Source organism: Chrysemys picta, chromosome 23 (assembly GCF_011386835.1).
Source record: "Chrysemys picta bellii isolate R12L10 chromosome 23, ASM1138683v2, whole genome shotgun sequence".
NCBI classification, from domain to species: Eukaryota; Metazoa; Chordata; order Testudines; family Emydidae; genus Chrysemys; species Chrysemys picta.
Window position 1 is genome coordinate 9332467 of NC_088813.1, and position 16731 is coordinate 9349197.

A 16731-nucleotide genomic window follows, 5' to 3' on the forward strand; every position below is an offset into this window, starting at 1 on the left:
TCTGTTGTCTCTTGTCTTAAACTTAGATTGTAAACCCCAGAGGACAGGCACTGTCTTTTTGTTGTTTGTACAGCGCCTGGCACAACAGGGTCATGGCACATGGCTAGGGTTTGCAGATGCTACAACGAATGATGTGACACCTGCGGGTTGCAGTCAAACATTTTCTCCCGTAAAATGATCTGAGATGAGGTTGGGGTTTAAGACAGAGCCAGTTCGATAGACTTCATCCTTTCGTTCTTATTCTGCGTGTGCATTGAGGGTGCTTATAGCAAGAGTTTCTCTAGGGAGATTCCTCGCGTGTTCTGCGTTCATAGATTCTAGGGCTGGAAGGGACCTCGAGAGGTCATCGAGTCCAGTCCCCTGCCCGCATGGCAGGACCAAATACTGTCTAGACCATCCCTGATAGACATTTATCTAACCTACTCTTAAATATCTCCAGAGATGGAGATTCCACAACCTCCCTAGGCAATTTATTCCAGTGTTTAACCACCCTGACAGTTAGGAACTTTTTCCTAATGTCCAACCTAGACCTCCCTTGCTGCAGTTTAAACCCATTGCTTCTTGTTCTATCCTTAGAGGCTAAGGTGAACAAGTTTTCTCCCTCCTCCTTATGACACCCTTTTAGATACCTGAAAACTGCTATCATGTCCCCTCTCAGTCTTCTCTTTTCCAAACTAAACAAACCCAATTCTTTCAGCCTTCCTTCATAGGTCATGTTCTCAAGACCTTTAATCATTCTTGTTGCTCTTCTCTGGACCCTTTCCAATTTCTCCACATCTTTTTTGAAATGCGGTGCCCAGAACTGGACACAATACTCCAGCTGAGGCCTAACCAGAGTAGAGCAGAAGAACGACTTCTCGTGTCTTGCTCACAACACACCTGTTAATACATCCCAGAATCACGTTTGCTTTTTTTGCAACAGCATCACACTGTTGACTCATATTTAGCTTGTGGTCCACTATAACCCCTAGATCCCTTTCTGCTGTACTCCTTCCTAGACAGTCTCTTCCCATTCTGTATGTGTGAAACTGATTTTTTCTTCCTAAGTGGAGCACTTTGCATTTGTCTTTGTTAAACTTCATCCTGTTTACCTCAGACCATTTCTCCAATTTGTCCAGATCATTTTGAATTATGACCTTGTCCTCCAAAGCAGTTGCAATCCCTCCCAGTTTGGTATCATCCGCAAACTTAATAAGCGTACTTTCTATGCCAATATCTAAGTAATTGATGAAGATATTGAACAGAGCCGGTCCCAAAACAGACCCCTGCGGTACCCCACTTGTTATGCCTTTCCAGCAGGATTGGGAACCATTAATAACAACTCTGAGTATGGTTATCCAGCCAGTTATGCATCCACCTTATAGTAGCCCCATCTAAATTGTATTTGCCTAGTTTATCGATAAGAATATCATGCGAGACCGTATCAAATGCCTTACTAAAGTCCAGGTATACCACATCCACAGCTTCACCCTTATCCACAAGGCTCGTTATCCTATCAAAGAAAGCTATCAGGGACCCTAGAAACCAGCGAGGCTGGAAAAAGACTTTCCCGGCTCTCTTTTTTTCTCCTGGCCTGAGCAGTGCCGCATAGAGACATGCCGGCTTACATCATGTAAACCAGGCTGAGTCTCAATCCCCAAATCTTGTGCAGAAGGACTGAATAAAGCTTTGGGTGAAAACGTGTTCTAAACATCGTAGGCGCTTTATTACCCACAAAGAAAAAGAGAAGAGAAATACCAACCTATCTGCAAACTGCCATCGGATGCAGACTGCTTGGGCTAGATTTTCAAGCGCTCACCACCCTCCACAAAGGCCAGACCCTTGAGATCTCAGCCGCTCCCTTTACGATCCTTATGGCCTGACTTTGCACGGAGGCCTCTTGAAAATCTGACCCCAAGGGTGGAGGCCGAGCCCTGCTGAAAACTGGCTAATGGAGATGGTAAAATACCAGCCTTGGGTCATCAAGAGGGCCTTCGCTGTGGTAGCTTGGCATTCAGACAGAGTACAGCCCCATTCAGAGGGAATTACTTCGCTGCATGGGCGGTGTTTAATAAAGTAACACATTGCATTTCTGTAGCAACCCCCACCCTAGGATCTCAGAGCCCTTTGCAAAGGATATTGAGCTGTGAGATGGGCCAATAGTCTCATCTGCATTTTACAGCAGGGGGAAACTGAGGCAGAGAGAGGGGCAGAAGGTCAGTGGGAAAAGAGTCCAGAAGTCCTGACTCCCACCTCATCTTTCCTACAGCAGGACAAGCAGGGGTCTAAGTAGGTAGAGCTCTCATTGGTCCATCCAAGGAAAAGAAGGAGCTGTGGGGGGATGTGCTCTCCTGCTTTAACCCCTGGGGGGACACTGTCTGCAGGGCTAGCGCCTGGAAATGAGACTGAATTGCAGGCTGCAGTACCCCAGTAGCACGCGAGATCCCAGCTAAGGGCAAGTTCCCGGTTTACTAGCCCCGCAGAAGGGCTGTTTGCAGTCCGTAGGTTCCCCCCAGCGTCAGTAGAGTCCCCAGAGAGAGAGGCTGGCTACTGGGGCCTTATTTTCATGTCCACGTATTTGTAAGAGTAGTGGTACCCCTTCCCGGTGGACCAGTTGATCCCGTTGGCATAGGAGGTGTGTTCACCTTTGAGGTACAGCCCGTTGAGGTTGGAGGAGTGGCACTGCCCATACCACCAGCTGCCTTTGTAGAGGATGGCACAGCTGCCCCCAAAGGTGTCGTGGTCTTTGTCGTGCGTGGAGAACCTCAGATTGTTGTGTCCCGAGAGAGAATCTCCTGCAAGGGGCAGAAGGCAAATACACACACGGCTTGGCCTGTGGCATCTTCATTCCATGCCAAACTCACGGCCTTCGCCTGAGGGCAAAGGCTTTCCCCAGCTGGAGTCATAACAAAGAGCCTTGCCTCTAGGTCACCGGTTCAAATCCAGCCCCTGTCTCTTTGCATATTATTATTCATTAGTAGGAAGCATCCCGCATGGGGCCCGGATTTGCACGGTCATTTACACTTGTGCAAAGACTCACACCGGTCTGATCTGGCAGCGTTTGGGTGGAAACGCTGACCCAAGGTGCAGGGACCATGGCGAATAAGGCCCTAGTCCTGTAGTCCTTCCCCTGGCTGTCTGCTGTGAAATGAGTTTGGTGGGTCACAGGAGACAGGCGGTGCCCATCCACCACTGGAGCCCCCAGCCCCACTCACACCCTGGCTGGAGCTAGCACTGGCCCCATAACATTTACTAGATGAATTTTGCTACGTTATCCAGATAAAGTCGCCTAGAAATTCCCCTTCCTCCACCAGTTCTAGCTGGAAACTCTCGGCAGAGAAGCCAAGGCCTGAGCGGCCTGCAGACACTGGGCTGCCTTCCCACTCCTAGAGCTGGTCCCTCCAGGGCTGGGCTGAGGCACTGTGGACATGCAGGGGGGATGCTCCTGCAAGACACCGCCCCGGCTGGACCTGGTGCGTGGGGGGGGGCAGGCTGGGGCTCTTCACCAGTGCTAAGACAGTCACAATGGAGGGCTGAGGGATCCTAGCCCTGCCTCCCCGCCTCGCACAGCTGGTATTTCATCCTTGGGAACCACCAGTGGTGGCTTTCCTATGTGACAACTCCAGCAGCCTATCCCCACTCAAGGCGTCTCCCCCAGCTAGGTGGGGAAGGTGCTGGGCCCCGCCCATTATCCTTGCGATCGAGAAATCCAGTTGGTAGCTTGCAAACTCTTAGGGGACGTCTGCACGGCAGCTGGGCACTGGGATTCCCGGCGCAGGTAGGTGCACGCTAGCTTTGCTCGAGGGCTCACGCTAGAAGTAGCCGGGTGGCTACGGCAGCCCAGCCAGTCGCTCAGGGCACACACCGAGTACGTCCCCAGGACCCCCAGCGGGGTCATATCGGGAGGCCAGCCCCAGCAGCTGCGGCCACACGGCAGTTTCCAGTGCGCTAACTTGAGCGGCGCTAGCGCCCGTACATCCTCCCGAGCGGGGATTCGCACCCGCAGCGTAGGCGTTCCCTCCGTGACCGTGAGAAACCAACGCTGCTTCCTCCACCTCGTCGAGTTTCGCTAACGGTCACGGAGGCGAGGGGCAGGGAGGGCACGGACAGGATCCAGACACAGTGGTTCCCCCACCCAGCTTTGCTAATGGGATCCTGACCTGCACATACCCCCCCCTCCAGCCCCGCAAATGCACCTCAGTCCTGTAGCAGTCCCTTCTGCCTGACAGCTGTTACTGCTCCTCTCCCACGGTCTGGTGGGGTGGCCGCTATTGATTTGTCTGTGACATGCTCGGTTACCCTTGTCCTTAATGCTCTGACAGAGTGTCATGGGGAGACTGCAGGCTCGGGGACAGATCCTCAGCAGCCCTCACTCCAGTCTTTTACGCCAGGGAAAGGCTGCCCCCTGGTGACGAGCTAGCCTCATGCAACTAAGCCTTCCCCGTCTGAAGATCTGGGCACCGCCACCAGAGAGGCCACTGGCACCCTGCATTAGAGGGCAAAGCCACCAGAGCGAGCTGAAACACTGCGGCACAGATGCCAGGTTCTGCTCAGGAGGGACCGAGGCGTGTAATAGCAAGGAGGGGGTGCCGCTAACTGGCCCCTGCTCACCCTGCAGCAGCAGGCCTGAGTGGAAGTCGCTCGGTAACTCACCCATGCTGCCAGCCAAGTAGGAGCCCAAGGCGAGCGTGTAGTTTTCCCTTTCGCTCAGCATCTTGAAGCTGCTGTACTTGGCAAACGTGCTGGACTCATTGAAGTCCCTGGCATCAATCCGCAGCTGGTAGGTCCCTGAGGCCGAAAGGGCAGCAAGGCATCAAAGTCCCAGCATTGCTGGAGAGAGCGGCCGTGGCCCGAGACCAACGCCTTTTCCTCCCACGCCGCGGGAGCAGGAGCTACATTCACTGTGGGAAGATGCAGTCCCCCTGTGGGTTGGGGCAGCCTGGGGACACAAGGATGGGAAACCCTGGAGGAAATGGAGGTGGGAGTCTCCCCTGGGAGGAGGGGCTAGGGGCTGTGATGCCATGGTGGGGAACTAAGCCCAGGAAGCACCTGATGTCTGAAAGGGGTCTGGATTTTCCTGATCACACCAGCTCTGAGCCGTCTCCTTTTGGAGCTCTGTTGGGGGTTAACCCTTTCTAGGAACCCTCCCCACCATGCTTTGTGGCTAGCGGGCCCTTTAAACTCTGGGGCAGACAAGCTGCTCCAGCCTGGCCTTCTCTTCTTTCCAGAGGGAGATTTGGTAGCGGCCTGTCCCAGGAGGAGGGGCACACCCAGATCCTGATCCCTACTATGCTTGGGTAGATCTGGGGTAGCTCTGTTAATGTCAGTGATTTTACGCCTCAGTCCAGCCTTCCCCTGCTCTCTCCCTGTGACTGCTCCCTTCTCAGCTGGGTGGCGAGAAGTCTCCTTACCGGTGCTGGTGAGAAGGTGGATGTTGTCGTTGCCCAGCCAGAACTCCGATGCTTGGTTTCCAAACCCTCTTTTGTAGGCCTCCCAGCCCCGATAGAAATCCACCGACCCATCCTGGCGCCGCTGGAACACCTGGAAGGCAAGGGGTAGGTCACGCCCAAACTCAGCGAGCCCCGGGGAGCTGGGCAGGACCCAATCCTGCCGCTGAAACTGCGGGGGGAGGGGGCGAAATCTCCCAGTGAGCCCAATGTCCATCCTTCAGATCTCAATGAACAGCAAATAGCTGTCTCCACACTGCAGGATCTTATGTGGTGCCTACCGCCAAGGGGCACCAGCAGGGTTTGGCCCCTAGACCTCCCTCACTACAGGCACAGGGCTCTGTGGCTGGAGGCAAAGGACTAGCACCCAGCGGCACCTATAGCATCGCTAGCAGCCAGAGTTTCAAAGCACTGAGTAGCTGGGACGGGGGCCAGGGAGCACAGCCTTGCTCTGGGGGAGAGGAGACTAATGAGCTCTCCTGGGCTGGTTCAGCTCTTAACGAGGCACATCTGTAAGGTTTGCTCTGCCTGGAGGGGGCGGGTGGGAGCTTAGACAGGGAAAACAGGCCCTGGAAGGGGCGGTGAACGGGGCGAGGACGGCTATGCCCCCGAGAGCGCTGACCACACAGACAGATCAGCCAAGCGGGAGACAGCCTCTGGCCTCACTGCCCCTGCAGTTGCATGGACCAGTGCCCCAGGCTGGAATGAGACCCTAACTAAAGACAGCTGATAAGCCAAGCCCCAAAGGGCTGGCTGCAGAAAGACTGCTGAAGAGACAGGCTCTCGGATTCCCCTCCCTGGCAAGGGAAAGAGAGAGAAAAGGCCCTCCCTTGTTCTGTCTGGAGAGCCCCTCCTGCGCCACAAACAGCGGGAGGATGTTATAAAGAACATGGCCTGGGCTCTGGTGGGGACAAGGTGCTGAGCTCTTTGGCAAGACCGGCTACCTGGTGCCTGCATGAGAGACCAGCTCTTCTGAACATCTCCCTTAACCGGGACCTGCAGCAGAAACTTCAACCTGGTATGTGGACTGGCCACGAGAGGGGCCACAGACCCACTCCGTGCAATGGGGGGGGGGTAACACCAAGTAGGTGGAGGCATTTGTGGGGAGGTGTATTTCCTCCTGCCTCCCCTGCTCCCTGGCCTCCTTGAGGGCTAGAAGGACTCACCAGCCAGCCCCCGCCATCCGTTTCCATGTCACAGAAGACGGTCAGCGTTCTCCCCGGTTCGGGGTGGATGATGTACCAGCCGCTCAGCCCCTCTCCCTGCTCCAGTAGCTCCTTGCAGTTCCTGGCACCTGCTCCTCGGGGGGAACACCAGCTGGGTGAGTTCATTATGGCCAAGGCAGTTAGCAATGTTCAATCCAACACAGGGGTTGGGATGGGGATGGGGGTCCCAGAGCACCAGCCACTCTGTCTTGGATGACCCGGGGAGCTGGGCAGGACCCAATCCTGCCGCTGGAGCTGTGGGGGGATCTCCTAGTGAGTCCAATGTCCCTCCTTCAGATCTCAGTGAACAGCAAACAGCTGTCTCTCTCCACTGAAGGATCTTATGTAGTGCCTTCTGCCTACCCCTGAGCAGCGGGCAGAATGAGTGATATTGGCTTTCACAGCCATCTTCTGGCTGACTGATAAACACACCCCAGTCAGGGACTCTCAGTACGGGGCAACTAATTTTTCTGTACACTGGCTGACAATGAAAAATGTCAGAAACTTTTTGGCAAATCGAAAAGGCAAAGAAATGTTCGGTTTGGGTCGAACAGAAGGTTTGTTTGGATTTGCTGCCGCGTTTGCTGGGGCCGTGGTGGTCCCGTGTTTAGAGTTTGACCATTTGGAAACGTTTGGCTGTTCTGAATAAAATGAAAGGAAATCTGGAAACAAAAACGGCGGCGTGAACCGAAAAATCCAAGCGTTCATTTAGAAAGGGTCAAGATGACATGTGGGGTATATGTGTGTGTATGTTGGGGGGGGTGTGTTTTTGATTTTGACTGAAACAATTTGGCAAAAGCAACAACAATTCAGGAAATATTGGTGTCCCGGAAGCTGCATTTTTCACAGAAAAGGCGGTCGCCCAGCTGTAACTCGGAGCTGGTCCCTGGCTGTGCAGGGCTGGGATATACAGTAGCTGGGAGGGGTCTCTCCAGCTGGACTGAATAAACACCTGAGGGTGAAATCAGAACTGCAGGTGGTGAGGAATGAACTAGCGGCTACCCGGCTGTTTCATGCTGGAGCTGATGGTAGATGCATTTGAGGGGCCTTAACTGGGGTTTGATGGTGCCCTGGGTCTCTGGAGGAGTAAACTGATGCTAGAGAAAAGGAAAGAAAATGGGCGTAGATGGGGCAGTTGTGTTTGGTGGGGCCTTGGGACATTGTTTGGGGGAGGCCGGACTCTCACTCGGTGGCTTTACTTCATGCTATTAAATTGCAGCTAATGGAGTTACTCCCTGAGCTGGGGTGGTAGCAGCCTGTGCTTTTGATGTGGGAGGTCCCAGGTTCGATCCCCATGGCCGGCCTGTGGCATCTGTGTGTTCGCAGCTGTGTTGGTGCGCGAGGGTAGGGTTTGAGGCTGAGGAAGGCGTGTACCTTGCTGCTGAGAGCTGGCAGAACTGCTGGCTTCTCCTGAGGGAAGAGAGAGACAGCCATTGGTAAGACGGGGCATGCGACAGCTGGGCAGTGAGGGGAGGGCAAGGTTGCCGCATGCTCTGGAGAAGGGTGGCTCTCAAATGTCACCTCAGGGTGGTGAAAGGGCCTTGCAGGGGGTGCTGGCAGCAGTGTGGATCTCTGTGAGGCCAGGCTTTCACCCCCAGCCGCTAAGTCCTTCTCCCCGTGCAGGGTAGTGACAATGTCTCTTCTCCAGAGCAGAGGCGGGGCAGGCGATTAGCTCTGGGAATGCAGCCCTCAGACCAGTTTGCAGGCAAGAGTCCAGACATGGCAAGAGAGTTCACAGGGTGCAGCTGGGGGATAGAGCGGTGAGGCTTCCCGAGAGGCCCAGTCCTGCATCCCGTCCTCCCCCAAAGAGTCCCATCGAAGTTACCTTTGTCTCCTTTGGGTCCAGCCTTCCCCATTGCCCCAGGGGAGCCCTTCTCGCCTGAAGAAAGAGAGCAGAGGCATGGACCGGGTTCCCTTTATTGTGCCTTTAGCACTACCTGACAACAGCCTATAAGAGCCAGGCAATGCGGCCGGGGAGCTGGGGGTGGGGAGCAGACTGGATGGGGATTTCTAAGGGGACACAGAGCCTTTTGCTTCTAGGTCATGGGTTCAAATCCAGCCCCGGTGGGTACCATTTATTGGCTCGGGTGAAATGAATGAGCGGCTCAGTCCAGTTCCTGGTGGACAGGGGTGTCCGTGCTAGAAAAAATAGCAGAGGTCAAGGATTGGGCAGGCCAAGGTGCCGGCTAGTCTCTGTGTACGTGGTTCACTCGCTCACGGAAGGGATGTTGTGCCAGTGTTTTAGTGGCAGAGACGACTAGCCAAGATCTGCTGGGCACAGACTCCTCGCCAGCCCTTTGACATTTCTGCTGCGCATTATCCTGTCCCCACTGCCTCTCTGGTCCATTCACAGTGTAAGCCCTTGGGGGCAGGGACTGTCTGGACAGCACCCAGCCCCCTCCTGGCTCTGACCTATTGTAATCCACATGATCAGTGTTAATAGGAACACAAGCCTGAGAGCGCAGACGGCCCTGCAGAACTCAAACCTGGATTCTGCCAACCTGTCTGAAACGTTCCCTGCCCACGCCGAACTATAACCCGAATCTAAAAGCTGCTTTCCCTGGCCAGGCCTGATAGGCTCCTCAGTCCAGCCGCTCGCACTCCCACTCCCCAGTGTGTGTCCCTGAGGAGCTCTGTGTTCTGGTGCGGAGGGCTAGGGCTGTGAGCTTCCTCAAAGCAGTGTCCTGCTGCCTCCCATGAGCTGATCTCCTGCTCTCCATTCTCCTCCTTGGCAACCTGCTCCAAAGACTCTGTGAGCGCGTGCCATGCCTGTCGGGTGCATTAGTGCCGAGCATTCACATGGAGTCTGCCCGTCCCTTTGTCTTGCCTGGGTACGGATGTCTGTCTGGCCTGCTTTATATCGAGGCTGTGATTGCCGAGTCCTGACAGCATCCTCTCACCTGGGGGCCCTTGAGGGCCTGGATCTCCTTTAGCCCCGGGGAGGCCGTTTGTCCCCGGCATGCCCGGCATTCCTGGGATCCCTGGCTGGCCCTGGAAAAAGCTCTTCTTGTCCGCTCCGCACTGGGATAATTCCTTCAGCTCTGAAAGAGGCGGAGAAGCAGGCTGGAGTGAGGAGAGCAGGCGCGCAGTGCGGTGGTGTCCTGAAGGTAGCGGTAGCAGCACCGCACGGGGCCAGGAAGTGACCAGGGGAAAGGCTCATGCACCTGGGGAGATGCTGAAACTGCAGGATCACGTTTAGTCACTAGGTGTCACCTGGGCTGGTACCAGGCAGACCTGGGCGCGTAGTCAAGTATCTTACAGGGAACACATCTCTTGTCTCTCTGTAGCTCGCTGCCTGTCCATATCATAGCAGCCTGACCTGCTAGCAGCAGCCCTGCGGCCTCCCATGTACAAGGAGTATGTGACACTGGGATTTGGCAGGAAGCGTGAAGGACCAACCTGAACAATCAGGGCTGGGAAGTCTGCCCAGACCTCTGCCCTCGTTGGCTTAGGGGTGTAGTTGGCCATGGTGACTGGAAGGAAGCAACTTGATCAGGAGGCCAAGGGTGAGATTCCCTCTCCCTCCCCACCCCAGTAAGACTAGAATTAAACATCCCCCCACTGGAGGCTCACAAAGCACTTGGCAAATGTGGATAAATTAAACCTGAATCCCCAGGGTGCAGATTGGGGAAACTGAGGCACACAGAGGCTAAGTGCCTGGCACCAGATGACACAGCAAACGGGCGGTGGAGCCAGGAATCGATCCTAGTTCTCCTGACTCCCAGCCTGTGCTTTCACCCCTAGATATCCCCCTGCTCACCCGATATGGACAGTAGTGTTGAGAAGCAGGGGAGGGGTGGGGCCCCGTGTCAGATTTCAGCTGGGGATCAATCCCTGCCTGTGAGCGTCGACCCATCTCCCAACTCGGGAGACAATCTGCCCATTTTAAATGTTGGGACGTTTAAAGTAATAATTAAAACCTGTATTGGGGGAGGGGAGAGAGCTGGAGCTCGCTGGAAGGTGGGGATGGGCTCATCACCACGTCGCTGGCTATTTTCTGAGCCCCCAAAGACGTTCTAGGCACCTCTCCAACCGAGTAACGAGACTTTCCCTGCCCCAGCAGGTTCCCAAGCAAGATTTAAGAGTATAGAACAGGTGAGGGGCCTAACCAGACTAAGGGGGCGGGGAGGGAGAGGCAGGACAAACATGGCTGGAGTGCTGTCACCTGGTTACACGATCAACGTACCTGTGCTCCTTGGATCTGTGTGGTGGTGGGGATGGGCAAGTGTTGAGGAGGAGGGAGAAAGGATGAGGCTGGTGTCTGACTTCAGGGAGAGAAGTAACATTAGCCACGTTTGGCAGATGGGGAAACTGAGGCACAGAATGATTCAGTGACTTGTCCAGGGCCACACAGTCAGAGGCTAGAACTGGAATGGTCCTGATGCCCTGCTTCATCCTCTGCCTGTTAGACCACAGCTGATCCTCTCTAGACGGGACACAACCTCTGGATTCACTCCTCAGTTCCTTGCTCTCAAGTGCAAAACGTCCCCCACGCATGGCTCCAAGGAGTGACTTCCTGAGCAGTGTCTATGCGCTCCCCAGACAGAGCCCATCCCTCAGGGTCTCCTAGCTTCTCGGCACCAGCAATAGGGAGCCCAGCCCACGGTATTAGTTGCCGGCTGGGGGAGGCTGAGGTGAGCACGGCTAAACCCAGCCATGCATGAACCTCTGCTCCAGCTACAGGTGGGATTGCTTAAACAAATCCCTGGGGGTGTGGGTGTCTCTCCCCACCTTCCCCCACCCATGGGGCTGTGGGTGTCTCCCCACCTCCTTACCATTATTCTGATCCAAACCCCTCTCCGGTCAGGTCCTTTCCATGGACTCCAAGGGGCTTTGCCTTGCCTTTCAGGGCCGGGGAGTGGGGCGGACTGAGCTGGGAATGTTGTGTGGGAGTTGTATTGAGACTGTCTGCAGTGGGGCTGGGATACCAGGGTGAGGCTATCTGAGCATGTAACCTGAGCCCAGGATGGGGGCTGGGGCCAGGTGACACCTTTGGCCCGGGAAGCTGGACGAGGGCGGGCAGGGCCGACGAGAGGTGGGGGGAAGCCAGTACAAATTACTGAGGCCTGGCAGTCCGGAAGGGGGCCCGGCTTCCCTTGCTGGGGGGCCTGAAAAAATTCTGGGCCTGACCCCCCCCCCCCGTTGGCCCTGTTTAGCTGGTCCACCCTTGCTGGAGGGCCCGAAAAATTTTTTTCACCAGGGCCCGAACCCGCTCTCGGCGGCCCTGGCTGGGGGAGGTGGCTGGAGGAGACTGCTGGACGGGTTTTAGTTTGGAGCTGGCTGGGGAAATGGAGGGAACCCCAAAGCTGAGGGATAAGCTCCCCACCCCCCTGGGACTTGATTGAGGGGTCCTGGTTGTACTACAAGCTCTATTTGGGACTGTGTTCCTGTCGTCTAATAAACCTTCCGCTTTACTGGCTGGCTGAGAGTCCCGGTGAATCGTGGGAACTGGGGGTGCAAGGCCCTGACTCCCCCACACTCTGTGACAGGGAGCATCCTCCCTGTCCGGCGGGGAGCTCCTCAGAGATGCGGCTGCCCCGGCAATGTCCCGCTGCGGCTCCTCTTCAGAGCCTGCTCCCTGCTGGAGCCCATGAGCGTCGGACTGCGTTTGGCCCCCAGTTTGTAGAACAAAACGCCACAAAGGGATCCCCAAGGGTGCCGAGTACCCCCAACCCCTGCTGACTTCAATGGGAGCTCTCAGCTCTGCCCTGGATTCAGCTACTCACGTGCACAGCAGCTGGACTCTGTCTCCTGGGCAAGGCCTGCTCTAGGGCCAGTAGCAGCCATCAGGAATGCCAGGGCGAGGAGAAGGCCCGTGGAAGACTTCATCTTGCCCTGCTGCCCCCACGCCGTTACCCCTTGGGCTGCCTGACTGATCTGTCTCTTATACCCTGCTGACTTTCCCGGCAGCCAAACACCCGTATTGTGTAATGCCTGTTCTGCTCGGGGGCCAGCCTTTCTCAATGAGCGTGTGGCGCAAGAGTTGGGCTCAGAGGTTCCCGCTAGCTACGGATATGGCGGAATGCGATATCTCGCTCTCAGTCATCCTCTGTTTGCACTTTCGGCCCAACTAAATCCCCTCTGCTGCTTCAGGCAGCCGGAGGGTTCTTCTGAACTTCCTGTCCTGAGCTATGATGTGGCATTGATCACGCTGTTAAACAGCTGCTGCGCTCCACCCCAGAGTGGCTTCATTCTGGTGGCTGGTAAATTCATTCCTGTTTGAAAGGCAGCCTGGCTGGGGGGAATGAGGTCAGGACTGAGTGCCCCAGAACACCTGAATGCTAATCTTGGCTCTGCCATTGACCCACTCAGAGGCCTTGGGCATCTCTCTTTCCCCATTTGCGAAATGGGTAACACATGCTTTCCTGCCTCCCTCCCAAAGCTGCTGTGAAAAGGACGGTTTGCTGGGGGGTGTTAGTATTACATTTCTATGGTGCCTTTCATTCCCAAGGACAGCATCTGTCTATCTAACATCTGGAACTTGTAAAGAACCTTCACTACAGCCTTGGCCTTGGCAAACCACATAGACAGGCGTCCCTTCATGCAGCCCATGCAGCCACCTCTGGGGTGGAACATGGTGGCTGTTTAACAGCGCAGAACAATCAACAGCGCAGTTTAGGACCGGAAGTGAAGGAAATCTCATGCCCAAGGAATATTTTAGGGGAGCAAACTGGAAATGGGTCAGAACACCAGGGTTAACACCCCTATCCCTGCAGAAAGTGCCATGGGACCTGGAACGACCACGCAGATCCAGGACCCCAGGGGACTGGCTCAGCATCGAGGCAAAGGGAAGAGCAGCAACCACAACCCCGCTAACCCCACCCTGCTTGCAGCACCTGGGTTTCCTCGAAGTCTGGTCAAGCGCTGACACAGCCTGCCCCTGCTTGGCTTTGGCGAGGTTATGTGTTTATTGAGGCGGCGCCTACGGACCCACCAGGGATGCGCTAGGAGCTGTACAAACACTCAGCCGAGCTCCCAGCCTGAAGGGACGTGGCTTCGGGTTCACAGCTCTCCAGTGATAGCGGCGGGAGGGTAAGGAGCCCTTCAGCTTCAGGGATAATTCCCCTCCCTGCGGAGTTCTGCTGCGCTGGGGGGGTCGGGGCGTTATTGATGCTGGACCAGGACTGAGCTTCCAGAACAGAGGGAGGGGAGAGGAGGAGCTGCCGGGGAGGAACTGGTACCAGCCAGTTGGTGGGGAATCGGGTGTGGGGGTGCCTTCGCTCACAGTGCGGAGGGGTCTTTAGCTGCCCTCTGGCACAACCGAGGCAGCAGCCCCTTCTGGGGCCGCAGGGGAGCAGGCTTTGATCTTGCTCTTGGTCCCAGCAGCGTAAATCATGAGCCGCTCCATTAAAGTCCCTGGAATGACCCCGGTGCAAAGCCCATGCAAGGGGGATCAGAATCAGGCCCACAGGGGCAGCTTCCTTCCAAGGTTACAGTGCCGTCCCCTTCCTCGAGGTGTCAGAGAGGGTAGGAGAAGCTTGTCTAGTCGCCATGGTAGAACTGCCCTTCTCCCCAGGGCTCACCTGCGGCTGAGGCAAACGGTCAGCTGGGCCTGTTCGCTTTCGGTCCAGGGAAAGCGACAGTGACTCGAGGGCGCCTGTTCACAAGCAGCCTCTCCGAAGAAAATGAAAGTGCGTCTCAAAGCGGCTTCTGGCCTGGGAAAAGCATCACCGCCCCCCACATGGATCAAACTCCCCCTGCTGCCCCTTCACGCCCTGCTGGAGGGTCTGAAATTAAACGCAGCTGGGTCCCGCTGCAGCTACTTCTCCTCCAAGCCAGCACAATATCTACTGCTCCAGCCAGAGAGCCCCACTGGGAACATTAACCAAGCCTGAGAAATCTCATCAGTGGTAAGCTCCAATTTACAGATGGGTAAACTGAGGCCTGGGGTGCTGATGTGGTTTACGCTGAGTCCTGGCATGAGTCAGTGGCAGAGGCGGGAGTAGAACCCAGGAGTCTGAGGCACAAGCGTCTACTCGAGCCTGTCCCGTTACCAATGTACAACAGCTGTCACTGGTGCTAAGCTGTGAACTGCCCACTGATGCACTGAGAAAACCCCATGCACTCCCCACTTCCTCCTTCTAGGTGCCTCTTGCTGTTTTGTTCTCATTTTACTCCACTGATTGCAACACCCCTGCACCGCTGGGCTGGGGGAGGATTCCTGACAGTCAGTTCCCACTGAACAAACATTGAATTTCTCTGTTTTTCCAAGAGCAGCAGCAATTGGCCCACAGCCTGGCTGCCTTTTGTTTTGCTCACCTGTCTATGCACCAGCCTTAACATCAGTCAGGGCATTTTGGGGACGGGGGGTGGGAGGGGCTCTGGGGTGGACTCCTCGCTGCAGCTCGCTGGTTTTCTCGCTCCCGTCACAGACTGCTACAGCCTGTGCTCACACTGTTCCTTTGTTACTGGAAATATGTCAGCAATGCTGCCAGGCAAAGTAGGAGTGGGGCAAAGTTCAGCTGCTGGGAGCAAACAGAAATCTACGTGTCCTGAGCCAGGGCAGGCCAGTGGAGACTGGAAGGGGAATTGTTTTTCTTCCCTTTTGGGAGAGGTTGGCTGCAGTGCTTGTTATGGGAGCTGGATGCAAAGTTCTGGTCAGTCCCAGATCAGGTATAAGCCAGCCGCTGGTGGGCTGAGGTTTGGGTGATGTTCATCACACCAGTGGCGCCACACACCAGACCCCGGGGCAGGTAGAGCCGGGGCGGGAGTAGTGTTGGTAGAACCGGAATGTTCTGGTGACGTTTATTCTGTCGCACCTTGGATTGATAACTGGTGGGATTTCCTTAAGGTGAACCCGGGCTGTACCTGCTCTGCCGGTGCGTTCCTGGGAGCGTTGCTCTTTGCTTGCACTATTGTTGAGGACACCTGATCCACCCAGCTTTCTCCTTCAGCCCCAGCGCAGGAAGTCCTCTTAACTCTGGAAAGTTTCCTTGAACCCAAAATCACAGACAGTGTCTGTCCAGCCCCCCACTGGCCATTTCACCCCTGGATGCAGGTGTCCCTCCAGACTGTGTCCAAGGGGTTCCCTGGAGGGAAGGAGAACCCCGAGTGAGGCAGTGCCTATACCCAGGGGGTGATGGCAGGCCCACCCCACCCAAGGCAGAACAGGTTGTTAGCACAATTAACCTGATAGGTGGCAACAGGGTCTGGGAGCAAGCAGACATAGGGTCTGGACCCAGAGCAATGGGTTGGCCCAAGTTCCCCCACCAGACTATCTGGAGTGGCGTGAGGACAGCTGATCAGGGGGACTTTGGTATCGTGGAAGGGGAGGATGATAGTGACCTGGCCAGAGGGCTGAACCACGAAGAGGGAGCACCCTGGCTTCTGGGGGCGGGGGGCACGGTGCGAAGAAGGGGGCCTCAGACTGGAGTGGAGCTAATCCCCAGACGCAGCCACAAGGAGGCGCCCCACGGGTGAGTGAACCCTGTGGCACAGGGACCGAACCTCAGTGGGTATAAACTGGCATAGCTCCTGTCATGAACATACAGCTAAGGGTAGCCTAAAATCCCTCCTTTACCTGTAAAGGGTTAAGAAGCTCAAATAACCTGGTTGGCACCCGACCAACCGAAAGGACCAATAAGGGAAGAAGATACTTTCAAATCTGTGGGGGAAGGTTTTTGCTTTGTGCTCTGTATTGTTGTTCTCTCTGAGATAGAGAGAGAGATCAAGCAAGTAATCCGGCTCCCACTGAAATGATACAGCTAACATTACAGAAATAGCAAGTAATAGCAAGGAAATATGTTAGATTATCTTTTGTTTTAGCTTGTGAATTTTCCCTGTGCTAAGAGGGAGGTTTATTCCTATTTTTTTGTAACGTTAAAGTTTTGCCTAGAGGGAAACCCTCTGTGTTTTAAATCTTATTACACTGTAAAATTACCTTCCATCCTGATTTTACAGAGGTGCTTCTTTTACTTTTTTCTTTATTATAAAGTTCTGTTTTCAAGAATCTGATTGGGTTTTTAGTGTCCTAAAAACCCAAGGGTCTGGTCTGTGCTCACCTTGGTTACCTATTTAGTTGGTTTATTATTCTCCAGCCTCCCCAGGAAAGGGGGTGAAGGGACTTAGGGGGACATTTTGGGGAAACAGGAACTCCAAGT

At 55.2% G+C, this 16731-nt stretch overlaps 2 protein-coding genes across 15 annotated transcripts in view; one reads left to right on the plus strand and one right to left on the minus strand.

Moving 5' to 3' along the window:
- Nucleotides 1-1683: 1683 nt before the first annotated feature.
- Nucleotides 1684-12759, minus strand: LOC101939192 (ryncolin-1-like). 13 transcript variants are annotated; one of them, XM_065577054.1, is made up of 9 exons: nt 12358-12532; nt 10818-10896; nt 9532-9672; nt 8457-8510; nt 8006-8041; nt 6593-6720; nt 5391-5520; nt 4633-4767; nt 1684-2774 (listed from the first exon to the last, which is right to left on the minus strand). In XM_065577054.1, the coding sequence occupies exons 3-9, from the start codon at nt 9599-9601 to the stop codon at nt 2527-2529; spliced, it is 801 nt and encodes a 266-aa protein (XP_065433126.1). In that variant the 5' UTR covers nt 9602-9672; nt 10818-10896; nt 12358-12532; the 3' UTR covers nt 1684-2526. The 13 variants fall into 13 exon arrangements, with proteins under 13 accessions (XP_065433126.1, XP_065433125.1, XP_065433116.1 ...); XM_065577053.1 differs by having other exon boundaries at nt 6593-6726; XM_065577044.1 differs by lacking the exon at nt 12358-12532 and adding an exon at nt 11407-11494 and having other exon boundaries at nt 6593-6726.
- Nucleotides 5979-16731, plus strand: part of LOC101944659 (digestive cysteine proteinase 2-like) — a 57939-nt gene continuing 47186 nt past the window's right edge. The window contains exon 1 of one of the 2 annotated variants that reach the window (XM_065577039.1): nt 5979-6444. The gene's annotated coding sequence lies outside the window, so the exon portion shown is untranslated. The remainder of the gene's footprint in view (nt 6445-16731) is intronic. The other variant, XM_065577033.1, reaches the window with a different exon arrangement.

Excerpts from the sequence above, each read along its gene's own strand:
- LOC101939192 (XM_065577055.1), bottom strand. The coding sequence starts at position 12,460 with ATGAAGTCTTCCACGGGCCTTCTCCTCGCCCTGGCATTCCTGATGGCT. Across the intron at positions 5,521-6,592 it reads CGGATGGCGGGGGCTGGCTG|GTGTTCCAGCGGCGCCAGGA; the intron begins GTGAGTCCTTCT and ends CTTGCCTTCCAG. Across the intron at positions 4,768-5,390 it reads CCACCTTCTCACCAGCACCG|GGACCTACCAGCTGCGGATT; the intron begins GTAAGGAGACTT and ends TTTCGGCCTCAG.